This window comes from Arachis ipaensis, chromosome B1 (genome assembly GCF_059453495.1).
Source record: "Arachis ipaensis isolate K30076 ecotype BB chromosome B1, ASM5945349v1, whole genome shotgun sequence".
Taxonomy (NCBI): Eukaryota; Viridiplantae; Streptophyta; class Magnoliopsida; order Fabales; family Fabaceae; genus Arachis; species Arachis ipaensis.
The window spans coordinates 131,459,726-131,474,255 of NC_142436.1; the positions used below are offsets into that span (position 1 = coordinate 131,459,726).

General features: G+C 36.2%; 1 protein-coding gene and 1 non-coding gene across 2 annotated transcripts; one reads left to right on the top strand and one right to left on the bottom strand.

Annotated features, from left to right (window-relative positions):
• Positions 1–1,383: 1,383 nt before the first annotated feature.
• LOC148578393 (small nucleolar RNA R71) lies at positions 1,384–1,491 on the top strand. Its single transcript, XR_015903345.1, has one exon. It is a non-coding gene; the product is annotated as a small nucleolar RNA R71 (small nucleolar RNA).
• Positions 1,492–12,767: 11,276 nt separating this feature from the next.
• Positions 12,768–13,907, bottom strand: LOC107611542 (uncharacterized). Its single transcript, XM_016313457.2, has one exon. The coding sequence runs from the start codon at positions 13,782–13,784 to the stop codon at positions 12,768–12,770; it is 1,017 nt and encodes a 338-aa protein (XP_016168943.2). The 5' UTR covers positions 13,785–13,907.
• Between the last annotated feature and the right edge of the window lie 623 nt (positions 13,908–14,530).

Genomic DNA, 14,530 nt, shown 5'->3' on the forward strand with positions numbered 1-14,530 from the left:
TCCAAGGATGATGGATTCATCCTCTTCCTTTCCAATGTCTAGGATTATGAAATTAGCAGGGATGTAAAGGCCTTCAACCTTTACTAGCACGTCCTCTACTTGTTCATAAACCTGTTTTCTTGAGTTGTCTGCCATCTCTAATGAGATTCTGGCAGCTTGCACCTCAAAGATTCCCAATTTCTCCATTACAGAGAGTGGCATGAGGTTTATCCCTGACCCAAGGTCACATAGAGCCTTCTCAAAGGTCATGGTGCCTATGGTACAAGGTATTAAGAACTTTTCAGGTTCCTGTTTCTTCTGAAAAAATGTCAGTTGATCCAGATCACTCAGTTCATTGATGAGCAAGGGAGGTTCATCTTCCCAAGTCTCATTACCAAATAATTTGGCATTCAGCTTCATGATTGCACCAAGGTACTTAGCAACTTGCTCTTCAGTAATTTCTTCATCCTCTTCAGAGGAAGAATACTCATCAGAGCTCATGAAGGGCAGAAGGAGGTTCAATGGAATCTCTATGGTCTCTAGGTGAGCCTCATATTCCTTTGGTTCCTCAAAGAAAAACTCCTTATTGATCACTGGACGTCCCAGGAGGTCTTCCTCACTGGGATTCACGTCCTCTCCCTCCCTTGTAGGTTCGGCCATGATGGTCAAATCCATGGCCTTGCACTCTCTCTTTGGATTTTCTTCTGTATTGCTTGGGAGAGTACTAGGAGGAGTTTCAGTGACTCTTTTACTCAGTTGGCCCACTTGTGCCTCCAAATTTCTAATAGAGGACCTTGTTTCATTCATGAAACTTAAAGTGGCCTTAGATAGATCAGAGACTATATTTGCTAAGCTAGATGGATTCTGCTCAGAATTCTCTGTCTGTTGCTGAGTGGATGATGGAAAAGGCTTGCTATTGCTAAACCTGTTCCTTCCACCATTATTAAAGCCTTGTTGAGACTTTTGTTGATCCTTCCATGAAAAATTTGGATGATTTTTTCATGAGGGATTATAGGTGTTTCCATAGGGTTCACCCATGTAATTCACCTCTGCTATTGCAGGGTTCTCAGGGTCATAAGCTTCTTCTTCAGAAGAGGCCTCTTTAGTACTGTTGGATGATTCCTTCAATCCATTCAGACTCTGAGAAATTATATTGACTTGCTGAGTCAATATGACATTCAGAGTATCAATTTCAAGAACTCCCTTCTTCATAGGCGTCCCATTACTGACAGGATTCCTTTCAGAAGTATACATGAACTGGTTATTTGCAACCATGTCAATGAGTTCTTGAGCTTCTGCAGGCGTTTTCTTTAGGTGAATGGATCCACCTGCAGAATGGTCCAATGACATTTTAGATAATTAAGAAAGACCATCATAGAATATATCCAGGATGGTCCATTCTGAAAGCATGTCAGAAGGACACTTTTTGGTCAGTTCCTTGTATCTCTCCCAAGCTTCATAGAGGGATTCACCTTCCTTCTGTTTGAAGGTCTGAACATCTACTCTAAGCTTACTAAGTTTTTGAGGAGGAAAGAACTTGGCTAAGAAAGCCGTGACCAGCTTATCCCAAGAGTTCAGGCTATCTTTAGGTTGAGAGTCCAACCATACTCTAGCTCTGTCTCTTACAGCAAACGGGAAAAGCATAAGCCTGTAGACCTCGGGATCAACCCCATTGGTCTTAACAGTATCACAGATCTGCAAGAATTTAGTTAAGAACTGAAAAAGATTTTCAGATGGAAGTCCATGAAAATTGCAGTTCTGTTGCATCAGAGAAACTAGTTGATGTTTTAGCTCAAAATTGTTTGCTCCAATGGCAGGAATTGAGATGCTTCTTCCATGTAAATTGGAATTGGGTGCAGTAAAGTCACCAAGCATCTTCCTTGCATTTTTATTATTTTCGGCCATGTCTCCTTCTTTTTCGAAAATTTCTGTCAGATTTTCTCCAGAGAGTTGTGCTTTAGCTTCCCTTAGCTTCCTTTTTAGAGTCCTTTCAGGTTCAGGATCACCCTCAACAAGAATTTTCTTATCCTTGTTCCTGCTCATATGACAAAGAAGGAAATAACAAAGAAAATATGGAATCCTCTATGTCACAGTATAGAGATTCCTTTATGTGAGTAGAAGAAAAGAAATTCGAACACCAGGAGGAAGAGAGTGTTTGAATTTTTAGATGAAGAGAAGTGTTAGTAAATAAATAAAATAATTAGAAAGAGATGAGGGGGAGAGAATTTCAAAAATTAAATAAAAAGAAAAGAAAAATATTTTTGTTTTTAATTAAAGTTAGAATTAAAATTCAAAAATTTAAAAAGAAAAATGAAATTAAATTAAATTTAAAACAATTAATTATTTAAAAAGGAATTTTTGAAAAAGAGGAAGGGATTTTCAAAAATTAGAGAGAGAGTTAGTTAGGTAGTTTTGAAAAAGATATGATTAAAACAAAAAGATAGGATTACAAAAAAAAAAGGATTTGAAAATTAATTTTGAAAAGATATGATTGAAACTTAATTTGAAAAAGATTTGAAAAGAAAATTAAACATATTTGAATTTTGAAGTTAAAGTTGATTACTTGACTAATAAGAAACTAAAAGATATGATTTTAAAATTTAAAGATTGAACCTTTCTTAATAGGCAAGTAACAACTTGAAAATTTTTTGAATCAAAACATTAAATGCTAGTAGTAATTTCAAAAATTATAAAATAAAATAAGAAAAAGATTTTGAAAATTAATTTGAATATTTTCGAAAACATTAAAAAAAAATGAAAAATATTTCGAAAAATTTTAAAAAGGAATTCGAAAATATTAAACGGAAACTGAAAAAGATTTGATTTTTGAAAAAGATTTTGAAAAAGATAGAATTTTAAAATAGAAAATTTGATTTGACTTATAAGAGATAACAAGATTTTAAAATTTTTTGAAAAAGTCAACTCAAATTTTCGAATTTGATGAGAAGAAAAAGGGAAAGATATTTTTTTGATTTTTGAATTTTTAATGATGAAAGAGAAAAACAACAAAAAGACTCAAAACATGAAGATTATGGATCAAAACACATGATGCATGCAAGAACACTATGAATGTCAAGATGAACACCAAGAACACTTTGAATGTCAAGATGAACACCAAGAACTTATTTTTGAAAATTTTGAAGAAGAGAAAAACATGCAAGACACCAAACTTAAAGATTTTTAATTTTTAGACATTAACAAATTAAAAATGCATATGAAAAACAAGAAAAGACATAAAACAAGAAATTTTAAAGATCAAACAAGAAGACTTACCAAGAACAACTTGAAGATCATGAAGAATGCAATGCATGAATTTTCGAAAATGAAAGAAAAGTAACAACATGCAATTTGACACCAAACTTAAAAATTGACACTAGACTCAAACAAGAAACATAAAATTTTTGGTTTTTATGATTTTATTAATTTTTTTGGATTTTTTGAAAATTAATTTAAAAAATAAAAAATAAGGATTTCAAAATTTTTTATAAGAATTCCAGGAATCTGCAATGTTAGTCTAAAGCTTCGGTCCAGGAATTAGACATGGCTCACTAGCCAGCCAAGCTTTCAGTGAAAGCTCCGGTCCAAAATACTAGACATGGCCAATGGCCAGCCAAGCTTCAGCAGATACAAATAAAAAATACAACAGCTGATACTTCATCCAACTTCATATGCTGATAAGTGGAAGCCTCGGTCCAAATGAATCATACATGGCTTTACAGCCAGCCAGGCTTCAACGTGCTTCATGAAACTTTAGAATTCATTCTTAAAAATTCTGAAGAACATAGAATAATTTTTTTTTTTGTATTTTTTGAAGAATTTTCGAAAATAAAAATAATAAAAACAAAAAGCTTAAAATTAAAATAAAATTACCTAATCTGAGCAACAAGATGAACCGTCAGTTGCCCAAACTCGAACAATCTCCGGCAACGGCGCCAAAAACTTGGTGCATGAAATTGTGATCATCAATGGCGCCAACAACTTGGTACGCACAATTGTAATCTCAACTCTTTATCACAACTTCGCATAACTTACCAGCAAGTGCACTGGGTCGTCCAAGTAATAAACCTTACGTGAGTAAGGGTCGATCCCACGGAGATTGTCGGCCTGAAGCAAGCTATGGTCACCTTGTAAATCTCAGTCAGGCGGATTCAAATGGGTATGGTGAATTGATAATAAAAACATAAATAAAATATAAATTGGGATAGAGATACTTATGTAATTTATTGGTGAGAATTTCAGATAAGCGTATAGAGATGCTTTCGTTCCTCCTGAACCTTTGCTTTCCTGCTGTCTTCATCCAATCATTCCTACTCCTTTCCATGGCAAGCTGTATGCTGGGCATCACCGTTGTCAATGGCTACTTCCCATCCTCTCAGTGAAAATGGTCCAAGATGCTCTGTCACAGCACGGCTATTCATCTGTTAGTTCTCGATCATACTGGAATAGGATCCATTGATCCTTTTGCGTCTGTCACTACGCCCAGCACTCGCGAGTTTGAAGCTCGTCACAACCATCCCTTCCCAGATCCTACTCGGAATACCACAGACAAGGTTTAGACTTTCTGGATCTCAGGAATGGCCATCCATGGGTTCTAACTTATACCACGAAAATTCTAATATCTCGAACTCGGTCCCCTGTATTAGATATCCAAGAGATACCCATTGAATCTAAGGTAGAACGGGAGTGGTTGTCAGGCACGCGTTCATAAGTTGGGAATGATGATGATTGTCATGATCATCACATTCACATTGAAGTGCGAATGAATATCTTAGAAGTGGAATAATTTTGTATTGAATAGAAAAACAGTAGTACTTTGCATTAATCCATGAGGAACAGCAGAGCTCCACACCTTAATCTATGGTGTGTAGAAACTCCACCGTTGAAAATACATAAGTGATGAAGGTCCAGGCATGGCCGAGAGGCCAGCCCCCAAATGTGATCTAAAGATGAAACTAAAGATGTAAAGACAATAGTAAAAAGTTCTATTTATACTAAACTAGTTACTAGGGTTTATAGAAATAAGTAAATGATGCAGAAATCCACTTATGGGGCCCACTTGGTGTGTGCTTGGGCTGAGCATTGAAACTTTCACGTGGAGAGGTCTTTCTTGGAGTTGAACGCCAGTTTATAACCTGTTTCTGGCATTTAACTCCACTTTGCAACCTGTTTCTGGCGTTTAACTCCAGAATGCAACATGGAACTGGCGTTTAATGCCAGTTTGCATCATCTAAACTCGAGAAAAGTATGGACTATTATATATTTCTGGAGAGCCTTGGATGTCTAATTTCCAACGCAATTGAGAACGCACCATTTGGAGTTTTGTAGCTTCAGAAAATCCACTTTGAGTGCAGGGAGGTCAGAATCCAACAACATCTGCAGTCCTTCTTCAACCTCTGAATCTGATTTTTGCTCAAGTCCCTCAATTTCAGCCAGAAAATACCTGAAATCACAGAAAAACACACAAACTCATAGTAAAGTCCAGAAATGTGATTTTTATTTAAAAACTAATAAAAATATACTAAAAACTAACTAAATCATACTAAAAACTATGTAAAAACAATGCCAGAAAGCATATAAATTATCCGCTCATCATCTAGGCATTTGCATTTTGCATAAAGCTACAAAAGGCCCCAAAGAAAATATGGTTATCATCATTCCATGTAACCCTTTCAAAGACAAGAATGATCCTTTCTTACTCACTTTTCCTAAAAAGCTCCACCCTTTTTAATAAAAGGAAAATTCATATACAAGTCTAAGAGCAAGAAACTTAAGTCACAATGCTTAGCAAACACAGAATTAAACAAACTACTAATAAAAGTTTTGATGAACTTATAGTCCAATAATGGTGGTCAGTGATATTCCATCTATTTGTATAGACTTCGAAGCCATCAAGAGGGTCTTTTCTTCTTGTTCTCTCTACAGCTAAGGGAAATGAAGGGCTCTCAAACGGTTTTGCTGCAATTTCAAACCTAATATACCTCTCTGGCTTTAACCCCTTAAAAGAAAACCTTACAACATTTTCTCTATTTTTTTGCCCTACCAAAACTAAATAAAACTTACATAAGTACAGCCACCACCGGTTGCAATCCCACTCTTTCTCCTTCTTACCACTACCCTCAATCACCGCATTTTCCTTCAAGAGCGAGTTGATAAGAGAATCGAACTGCTTGATAGCATTCCTGACGAAGTCCTGGATGGCGTCCCATCAGAAGTTGTTTCCACTGCCGTTGTCGGTGCTGTTAGCATCGTCGGAGCAGAGGCGTTGAGGCAGCGATAGAAGGAATGGAAATTGGAAGAAGGAAAAAGAATGAGCAAGGGTCTTCTGAGAAGAAAAGGGATTGAAGATTGCTTCTTGTTGTTTGGGAAACTCAGCTTCGATGCTGTGAGTGCATACGACGCCGTTTTGAATTATGGGGACTAATTTGTCCCATTTTAAAAGGTTTTCCTCCACATGTGCATCTACAACAGCCAGGTCAGCGTAACAAGAGCCACGTCAGACTTTTCTGTTGAGTCTGACAGACCCAATGGAATGGAGGGATACATATGTCCACCTTTTAAAGAGGTCAGGGATTTAAATGTATTTTTCAATCTTCAGGGATAAAAATGTCTGCGGAACAAAAAGTTAGGGACCTATTTGTTTTTTTTCCCTAAATAAAACATCATCAACCCTAGCCTTAGTCCTCGGATCACAGATTCACATTTCACAGCTCCCCAAGAACACAATGAACCCTAATCCTCTTCTCTCAAATCTCAATCTCTATGCACCCTACCGCTGTTGTACTCTACCCCCATTTGCCCCCACTCCCGTCACCAGCGCTATTGCACCTTAGCTGCATTTGCCCTACTCACGTCGCTGTCGCTGTTGCACCCTGCCCATGTCTACCCTCACTCGCATCATCGGCGCTACTGTACCCTACTAGCGTCTAGCCCCACTCTCGTTGTGGCGCTGCTCATGTCCCCACCATCCGTCGGCTTGCTCGCGTACTTTGTTTTGCCATTCAGCGCTCCTCCTGCCACCATGTTCATTCAGACTTCAGCATCTACTCATCGTGCTCGCTTTGCTTGAAAGTATGTTACTCTGCCTTGATCACTGAAATTTTTAAGTACATATGCAGATTAGATAAGTGGTTATTTAATTTGATTTAATTTAATTTGTGGAGTGGGAACTTATTAAAACACTGAGAATTTGATTAATCAATGATTATTTATCAACCTAGCCTAAGTACATATGCAAATTAGATAATTAACCAGTAAAGAAACTAGAGAGAGGAGTTCATGACTTCATGCTATTTCTGTTATATACATATAAATTATTTGTCATAAATTTATATTTCTCTCAAAAATTTATTTAAATATTAAGAAATTAGAGAGAGAGGAGTTCATGGCTTCATGTTGTTTCTGTTACATAAATATTTTTTATTTGTTTATATTAATGTTAAATTTATCAAAAATACTATATGTACACTAAAATAAGATCTCATGCCTTCCCTTCTCTTTCAGATCTTGCCGCCTCCCTCAGATCCTTGCTTCCTTGATCCGTCTCTTTGTCGACCACCATCATCCTTGTATCACCGCCATGCTAGAGGTCGGACAGCTCACCGCTGACAATGGTCGTTCTTGGTTTTTTGCCGCTCCTCCTGGTCGTTTTTGCTTTTTCGTCGCTTGTCACCTCATCTTTCTCCATGTCAAACCGCCTCCTTCGTCTCTATTCTACTTATTTTCGATTGCTGGTTTCGATCTCCTTACTTAGTTCTAGATCTGGTTCACTAAGTTGTCTTGGTCTTTCCTCCTTTGTCACCGCTTCTCTTCCATGGCAGGAGGTTCTGGCTCGCAAAGCTCCTCCTTGGCCATGGTCCGCAACTGTTTCAACTTCTCCTTGAGTATTGTAGTTTGCCTAGAGTTTTCCACTTTTCCTTCTACTTGAGTCTCTTCCTTCCACTTTTCCACTTCTCCTTAAGACCCCTACATGTTCAACAATTTTATTATTTCAAGTACCATATATATATATATATATAATATATATATATAGACAAACACACACACACTAACTAGAATCGTTACGCACGTACCTACTATGCCATATGTGCCATGGCATAAGGAAGGCTGAGAATGCCAACACCAACCATGGGTAAAAATAGTGTAATCATATGGCTAAAAGCATTAATTGAATACAAAGAAATGAAATAGTGACCCTCTAAAACTAACATGGAATGATACTCCAAATTCTAAAAAAATAGCAGTAGACACAAAAGCAAAATATGAACATTGTTGTTTTAGAAAGCAAGGTATCAAAATGTAGAAAAATATTGTTTTTAAAAAGTGTAAAAAAATTATTAAAAAAACTTCGTTCTGTATTTATAGATTATAATCAAACACGCACCGAATCATACCCTAAAATTTGATTATAATCAAACATGCTCTAGGTTGTAATCAAACTCACAAATCTAAATCAAAATCCAAAAATATATTATAATCAAATATCGTCTAAATCATAATTTGAAATTCATTTATAATCAAACACACTAAAGATAATAATTAAACTTAAGAATCCAAATCAAAGTTCAAAAATCAAATTATAATCAAATTCGTTTTATATCATAATTCGAAATCCAACTATAACCAAACACTAAGACCTAAATCAAAGTAATCTAATGTATATTTGATATGAAACAAGATTAGGCCAAGTTTATTAATAGGTCAAAAATCAAAATCACAAGAAAGAAAGGCATATCTTAGTTCAAACATTTTCACAAGTATTTGGTGCTCAAGTGCAACAGAATGCTCATAATAACCACTTTCACAATAAAGGTGTCAAATATGCTAATAATCAAACTCAAATACAAATCAAAGTTCATAACAACATTATAATCAAACATTGCTAAAGATAATAACCAAACATACTTAGGATATGAATATTACAATAGATACAAATGGTTTTCACAATTCAATAGCTACATGTATACAACAAAATTCTCTACCTCTCTCCCTTGATAATGAAATGTACATGGAAGCTCATAATAACTTAGTAACTATTACATTATGAAGAAGGTATGATAAATGATATAAACAACTAGAAGCTTTAAGATTATTAAAATCTATTGCTTTTTATTCATCGAATCATCATGTGAAGCCAAATATTTATCCAACTTGAATCCCGCTTCTTCTGCCTCCTTCCAAATATCCTTGCATTTCGTGGTTCTCCCGGAGGCCATGTAGATTCCAAGCAAGTTCTTGCATATGTCATAAGTGGGAGAAAACCCAGCTTCTTTAAGCTTTGAAAACTATCTCACGTCTCTAGGTATATCATTCAAAACAACAACAATAAGCCGGAAGATCGAAGACACAGTTTGAAGCCTCCTTTTCCCAAACTATAGCCAATGCCTCCCTGTATTTTCTTATGCTGTAATAATTGTGAATCAAACAACTAAACATGATAACACTTGGTTCAGAGCAAAACTGTATGAAGTGTTTTTTGAGTGAAAATCAAACAGCGAGAAGAGAAAAATCTCACAAAGGTTTTGTTTTGTTTATTGGTAACTTCTTCGCGTGAATGTATCAAAAAGCAAGCAGAGAGGCCTGAGAAGACCATGAAGCATGAAGAACAACAAAGACGAAGATACAAATGCGGCGAAGAATAACAAAAAATATGCAATCACGGTGAAAATAGTGGCCGAGAGAGGAGGTGTAGGAGAAAGTGTCTTCATTGTGTTTTGTGTGTACAACTGCGTAGTTTGGGCCTTTAGGGAGGGCTTGAGTTTTTAGTTTTAGAATACTGTAGTGTATAGATGTATTTTTATACTAGTGGCTGATTTTGGTGATTGATTTTAGTGTACACTTTGCATAACTCTAAATTTATATAGAGATTAATTAATAAATAAATTTATTATCTTTTATTTTTAGGTAAAAAACCTTATTATTAAACTACAAATGATGATGATGTTGCTGTTGTATTTGAAGTCATAGATTAGTGATGGTGTTGTTGCAGCAAATGGAATGCTTATGGAGACATGGAGTTAAATGATTTTATTTGTGTTTATGTTATTAATTTAAGCAAATATTTTTTATGTGAAATTGAAGATTTGATGGTTATGTTGCATATGGGATGATTGTATTGTTTGTGGGATAATTTGTGTTGTTTATATTAAATTTTTAATTTGTATGCTTTTTAGGTTATATAATAATATTGTATTTTTCGTTAACCCGCAGATAGGGTCGGATACCCGCGGGTAGAGTGTAGGTAGGGTTAAAGTTGGGTTGTTTTTAACCTATGGGTAGAGTTAGGGTTGGGTCCAAATCCTACCATATCTTACCCATTTCCACTCCTAGGCTGATATGGAGATCAACAAGCTGAAGAGAGAGATCCTTAATTTACAGGAAGAATAGCTAACTGAGAGCAAGTAGTAGGATGGGGGACTGAAAGCTCCTGACTGGATGGGCTCAATGGTCTTTTCTTCCAGAAGCATGGGGACACTGTCGGCAAAGAGGTATATGATGTAGTGAATCAATTTTTTCAGGAAAGATCCTTGCCAGGTAACATTTGCGAAACTACCATAGTTTTGATAACAAAAGTTAAACATCCCGAATCTCTAAATCAGCTTAGGCCAATTAATTGTTGTAACTTGATAGATAAGATTATTTTTAGAATGCTAGTATTAAAGTTGAAAAAGATCATTGCTAAATTGTCTCTCCTATACAAAATACTTTGTTAGGGGTAGATTAATTCAAGATAACATACTCATTGTGCAAGAAATATTTCATTATCTCAATGAAAAAGGTAGAAAAATATCCAATAACCTAGTTGTTAAGATTGATATGAATAAAGCATGTGATAAGTTAGCGTGAGATTTTATTGAAGCAGCCCTTAAGGCCTTTGGTCTTAATCAACATTGGATCAATTTGCTAATAGAATGTGTTAGGAAGATAAATTATCAAATTAAGATTAATGGTATTTTGTCTAGAGAAACCAGACCTCAAAGAGGTCTGAGACAAGGTGACCCACTTTCGCCTTATCTCTTTATCATAGCAGCTAAGATTTTTACTGTTCTTATGAATGACACTTTTCAAGAGGAAAAGATTTCAAGTTTAAAGATAGCTCCTACTGCTCTAGTTATTACTCACCTTCTTTTTACTGATGATTGTATTATATTTTTAGGATAAACGAAGAGGACGTTTACTAACTCATTAATATGCTCAACTTATACACAGAGACATTGGGACAAAAAATAAATTTAGAAAAATTTAAGATCACCTTTGGCCAGAATATTTCTATCCAAACTAGAGTAAACATTAAGGATATTCTTGGTATGCCAACATGGGACAAACCTGAAAAGTATCTAGGATTATTCACTCAGTAGGATAGATCTAAAAACAAGGTTTTAAAATGGATTGAGGAAAGAGTCATTAATAAAATTGAGGGTTGGAAGGAAATCTTCCCAATCAAGCAGGGAAGGAAATCTTAATTAAAGTAGTTGTTCAGGGTAGCCCGGCTTACGCCACGAACATAGTTAGATTTTTAAAAGAGCTCTATCAAAGGCTCAAAACAAGGTAGCTAGATTTTTATGGGATTTAGGTGGCAAGGAAAGGGACATTCATTGGAGAAGTTTAACAAAATTATGTATAAGAAAATAGGATGGGGGCTTTACACACTCAAAACTTAGCATTTCTTGCAAAGTAACCTTGGAGAACCTTTGAGAACCCAATGCAATATGGGTGCAGGTATTAAAGGCAACTTATTTTCAATCTTGCAACTTCACCGAAGCAAAAAGTAGGACAACTTCATCATACGTTTGGAAGAGTATCATAGAAGGAAGAGAGTTCTTACTTAGAAATGGGAGATGAGCTATAGGAAATGGCAAAAAGATCAGAATTTGGAAGGATAGGTGGGTGCTTGGAGCGGAAAAAAATTCAAGGAAAAAATGAGAATACTAAATTAGTGAATGAGTTGATTAATGAAGGAAACGGTTGGAATATCCACAAGCTGAACACAAATTTCACAGAGGACATTGGGAAAAAATAAAAAGAACTCCTATCAGCCTAACCAATAAACATAGTTTTTGATTGCGGGTGGCGGCTCATGGCGGTGAGCCAAAAATCCGCCATAAAGTTATAGCGGATGGCGTTGCGGAAAATGGCGAAAATGGCGGATTACCTAAAATACACATATATGTACAAAAAAACATGCAGAAAAATTATAAATATAATAAACTATAAAATCTATCTATATAAGCAACTTTCTAGTCATAAAATATCTAATTAATATAGCAAATATAGTAGCAAATTTAGCAAATAAATATAACATCAAGTTCAAATCATAACTCAAAAATCATAAGCAAGCCATAAAATAGAAGACATAAAACATAAAAACTATAAACTATCTACATTCTAGCTCTCATCAAATTCATCCAAATTAACACGATTATTATCGTGTCCCTCTACCCCCTCATCATCCTCTGATTTAGTATCATTGAATTGAATCTCCTCTTCTTGTTCTTCTTCATTTTCAAAATCCTCTTCATCTTCAAATTCTGGTTCTTCTTCCTCTTCCACAATTACTGCTTTTCCTTTTCCTTTTTTTGAAGCCTTAGACCCACTTGGTCCACCCTTTGCACCACCTCTTGCAGTTACAGGTTCTTTTCTTTTTCTCTTTTGTTGTCTTCTAGTATATGTCATAGGCTCATGTTCTCCCATTGCTTCAAAAACAAGGTTCCAACTTAAAGTGTTGTCATCTTGATGAACCAAATCAGTATCATCATCCATATTATCACATCTCGAAAGGTGGCAGTCCCAATTTATCCCACTAACCACTCATTACACTCATAAAACAACTTCAGAAAATGACCAGCTGCATGCAACGGACAATGAAGTTGGCAATTCCATCTGTTGTCAACGATTTTAAAAACTTCAGAATATTTTCTCACATCATTAGAAAATGTTTTCTTGATGCATTCCTTTGCCTTCTCCATTGCTTCATATATATAACCCATTTGTGGCTTCTTCTCCCCATCAATATGTCGAAGCACCCGAATAAGAGGCCCCATGATCTTAAGGGTGTACTTGACATGATTCCAAAAGGAGGGCCTAATAACAATCTTTGTTGCTTCCCTCTCCTTTGCCTCCCTTGACAACTTATTCCTTACCCACTCATCCGAAGTAAACATTCTTCTTAGATTTCCTTTCTCCTTATAAAGCCTTTCCAAAGAGAGAAATGAAGTGGCAAATCGGGTGACTGCATGCCTCACCAATTCCTTGCCATTTGTGAATTGTCTCAACATGGATAAAGTGCTAGAGTGGCTATAAGTGAAGCTAACCAAAGAAATGGCACTTTTTATGGTTTTTTGGATTAATGGTAACTTCCCAATGTCTTCAAGCATCAAATCCAAACAATGGGCAGCACACGGGGTCCAAAACAGATTCGGTCTTTTCTCCATCAGCAACTTACCAGCTAGAACATAGTTGCTCCCGTTGTCAATTACAACTTGAACAACATTTTGCTCCCCAATTTCCTCAACAATACCATCAAGAAGCTCAAACATTTTTTCACCCGTCTTCACATAATCAGAGGCATCAATAGACTTCAAAAGCATTGTTCCAGCAGGAGAGTTTACAAGAAAATTGATAATGCTCTGTTGTCTCTTATCCGTCCAAGCATCTGACGTAATAGAGTAGCCATACTTTTTCCATTGTTCCTTATGACCCTTCAACAAGTCTTTGGTGTATTCTAATTCCTCATTAAGGAATGGAACCCTTAGAGCATGATAAGTGGGAGCAGGTAAATTAGGACCAAAGCTTCCAACAGCCCACAACATTTCTTGAAAACTCTTCAACCTCACTGGATTCAATGGAATCCCATCTTGGTAGAACCACCGGGCTATGTATCGATGAACTCTACGAACCGCTTCCTTATTACATGCTTCCTTGATATTCTGTTGCCTCAATTTCTCCTTTTTGTTTCTTGTAATGGTAGTTTCGGGTCTTTTCATAAACACGTCCATTTGACCTCTCATAGAACTTTCCCCCCTTTAGCTGCTGCCATTGGAGTTGGATTTGGAATTTCATCAATTTCTTGAGCATCTTCCTCTGACAATCCAAAACCAAACTATCTAAATCAAGCTCCCTAGCATTGACACTATGTTCCTTGGTGCTTGCCTACGTAGAACTTTGTCTTCCTCAATTTTTTTTTCTGGTTGTAAAACTCCCATAATTCAACAATAACATCCTTTGGGACCATTTTTCATCCAACAACATTCCCAGGCTTAATCATTAAGTGCTCTTTTGCCCGTGTAATTCCTCCTCTCATAATTTTTCCACAAAAATTACATATGGTGTCATTGGTATTTCCTTCTTCTACAGCACTAACATATTTCCACCCTGGATCAATCCTAGTGGCAGGGACAGTAGCTGCAAGACGAGCAGCAGTTCCAGCAGCATGGCCAGCAGAGGCAGAGGTAGTGGCAGGGGCAGGGGCAGAGGCAGGGGCATCAGAATTATGGGCTGGTCTAGAAGTTAACATGGTGAACTGAGCTGAAAGGAAAAAATTAGAGCAAGAGAGGTT

Excerpts from the sequence above, each read along its gene's own strand:
- LOC107611542 (XM_016313457.2), bottom strand. The coding sequence starts at position 13,784 with ATGTTGTGGGCTGTTGGAAGCTTTGGTCCTAATTTACCTGCTCCCACT.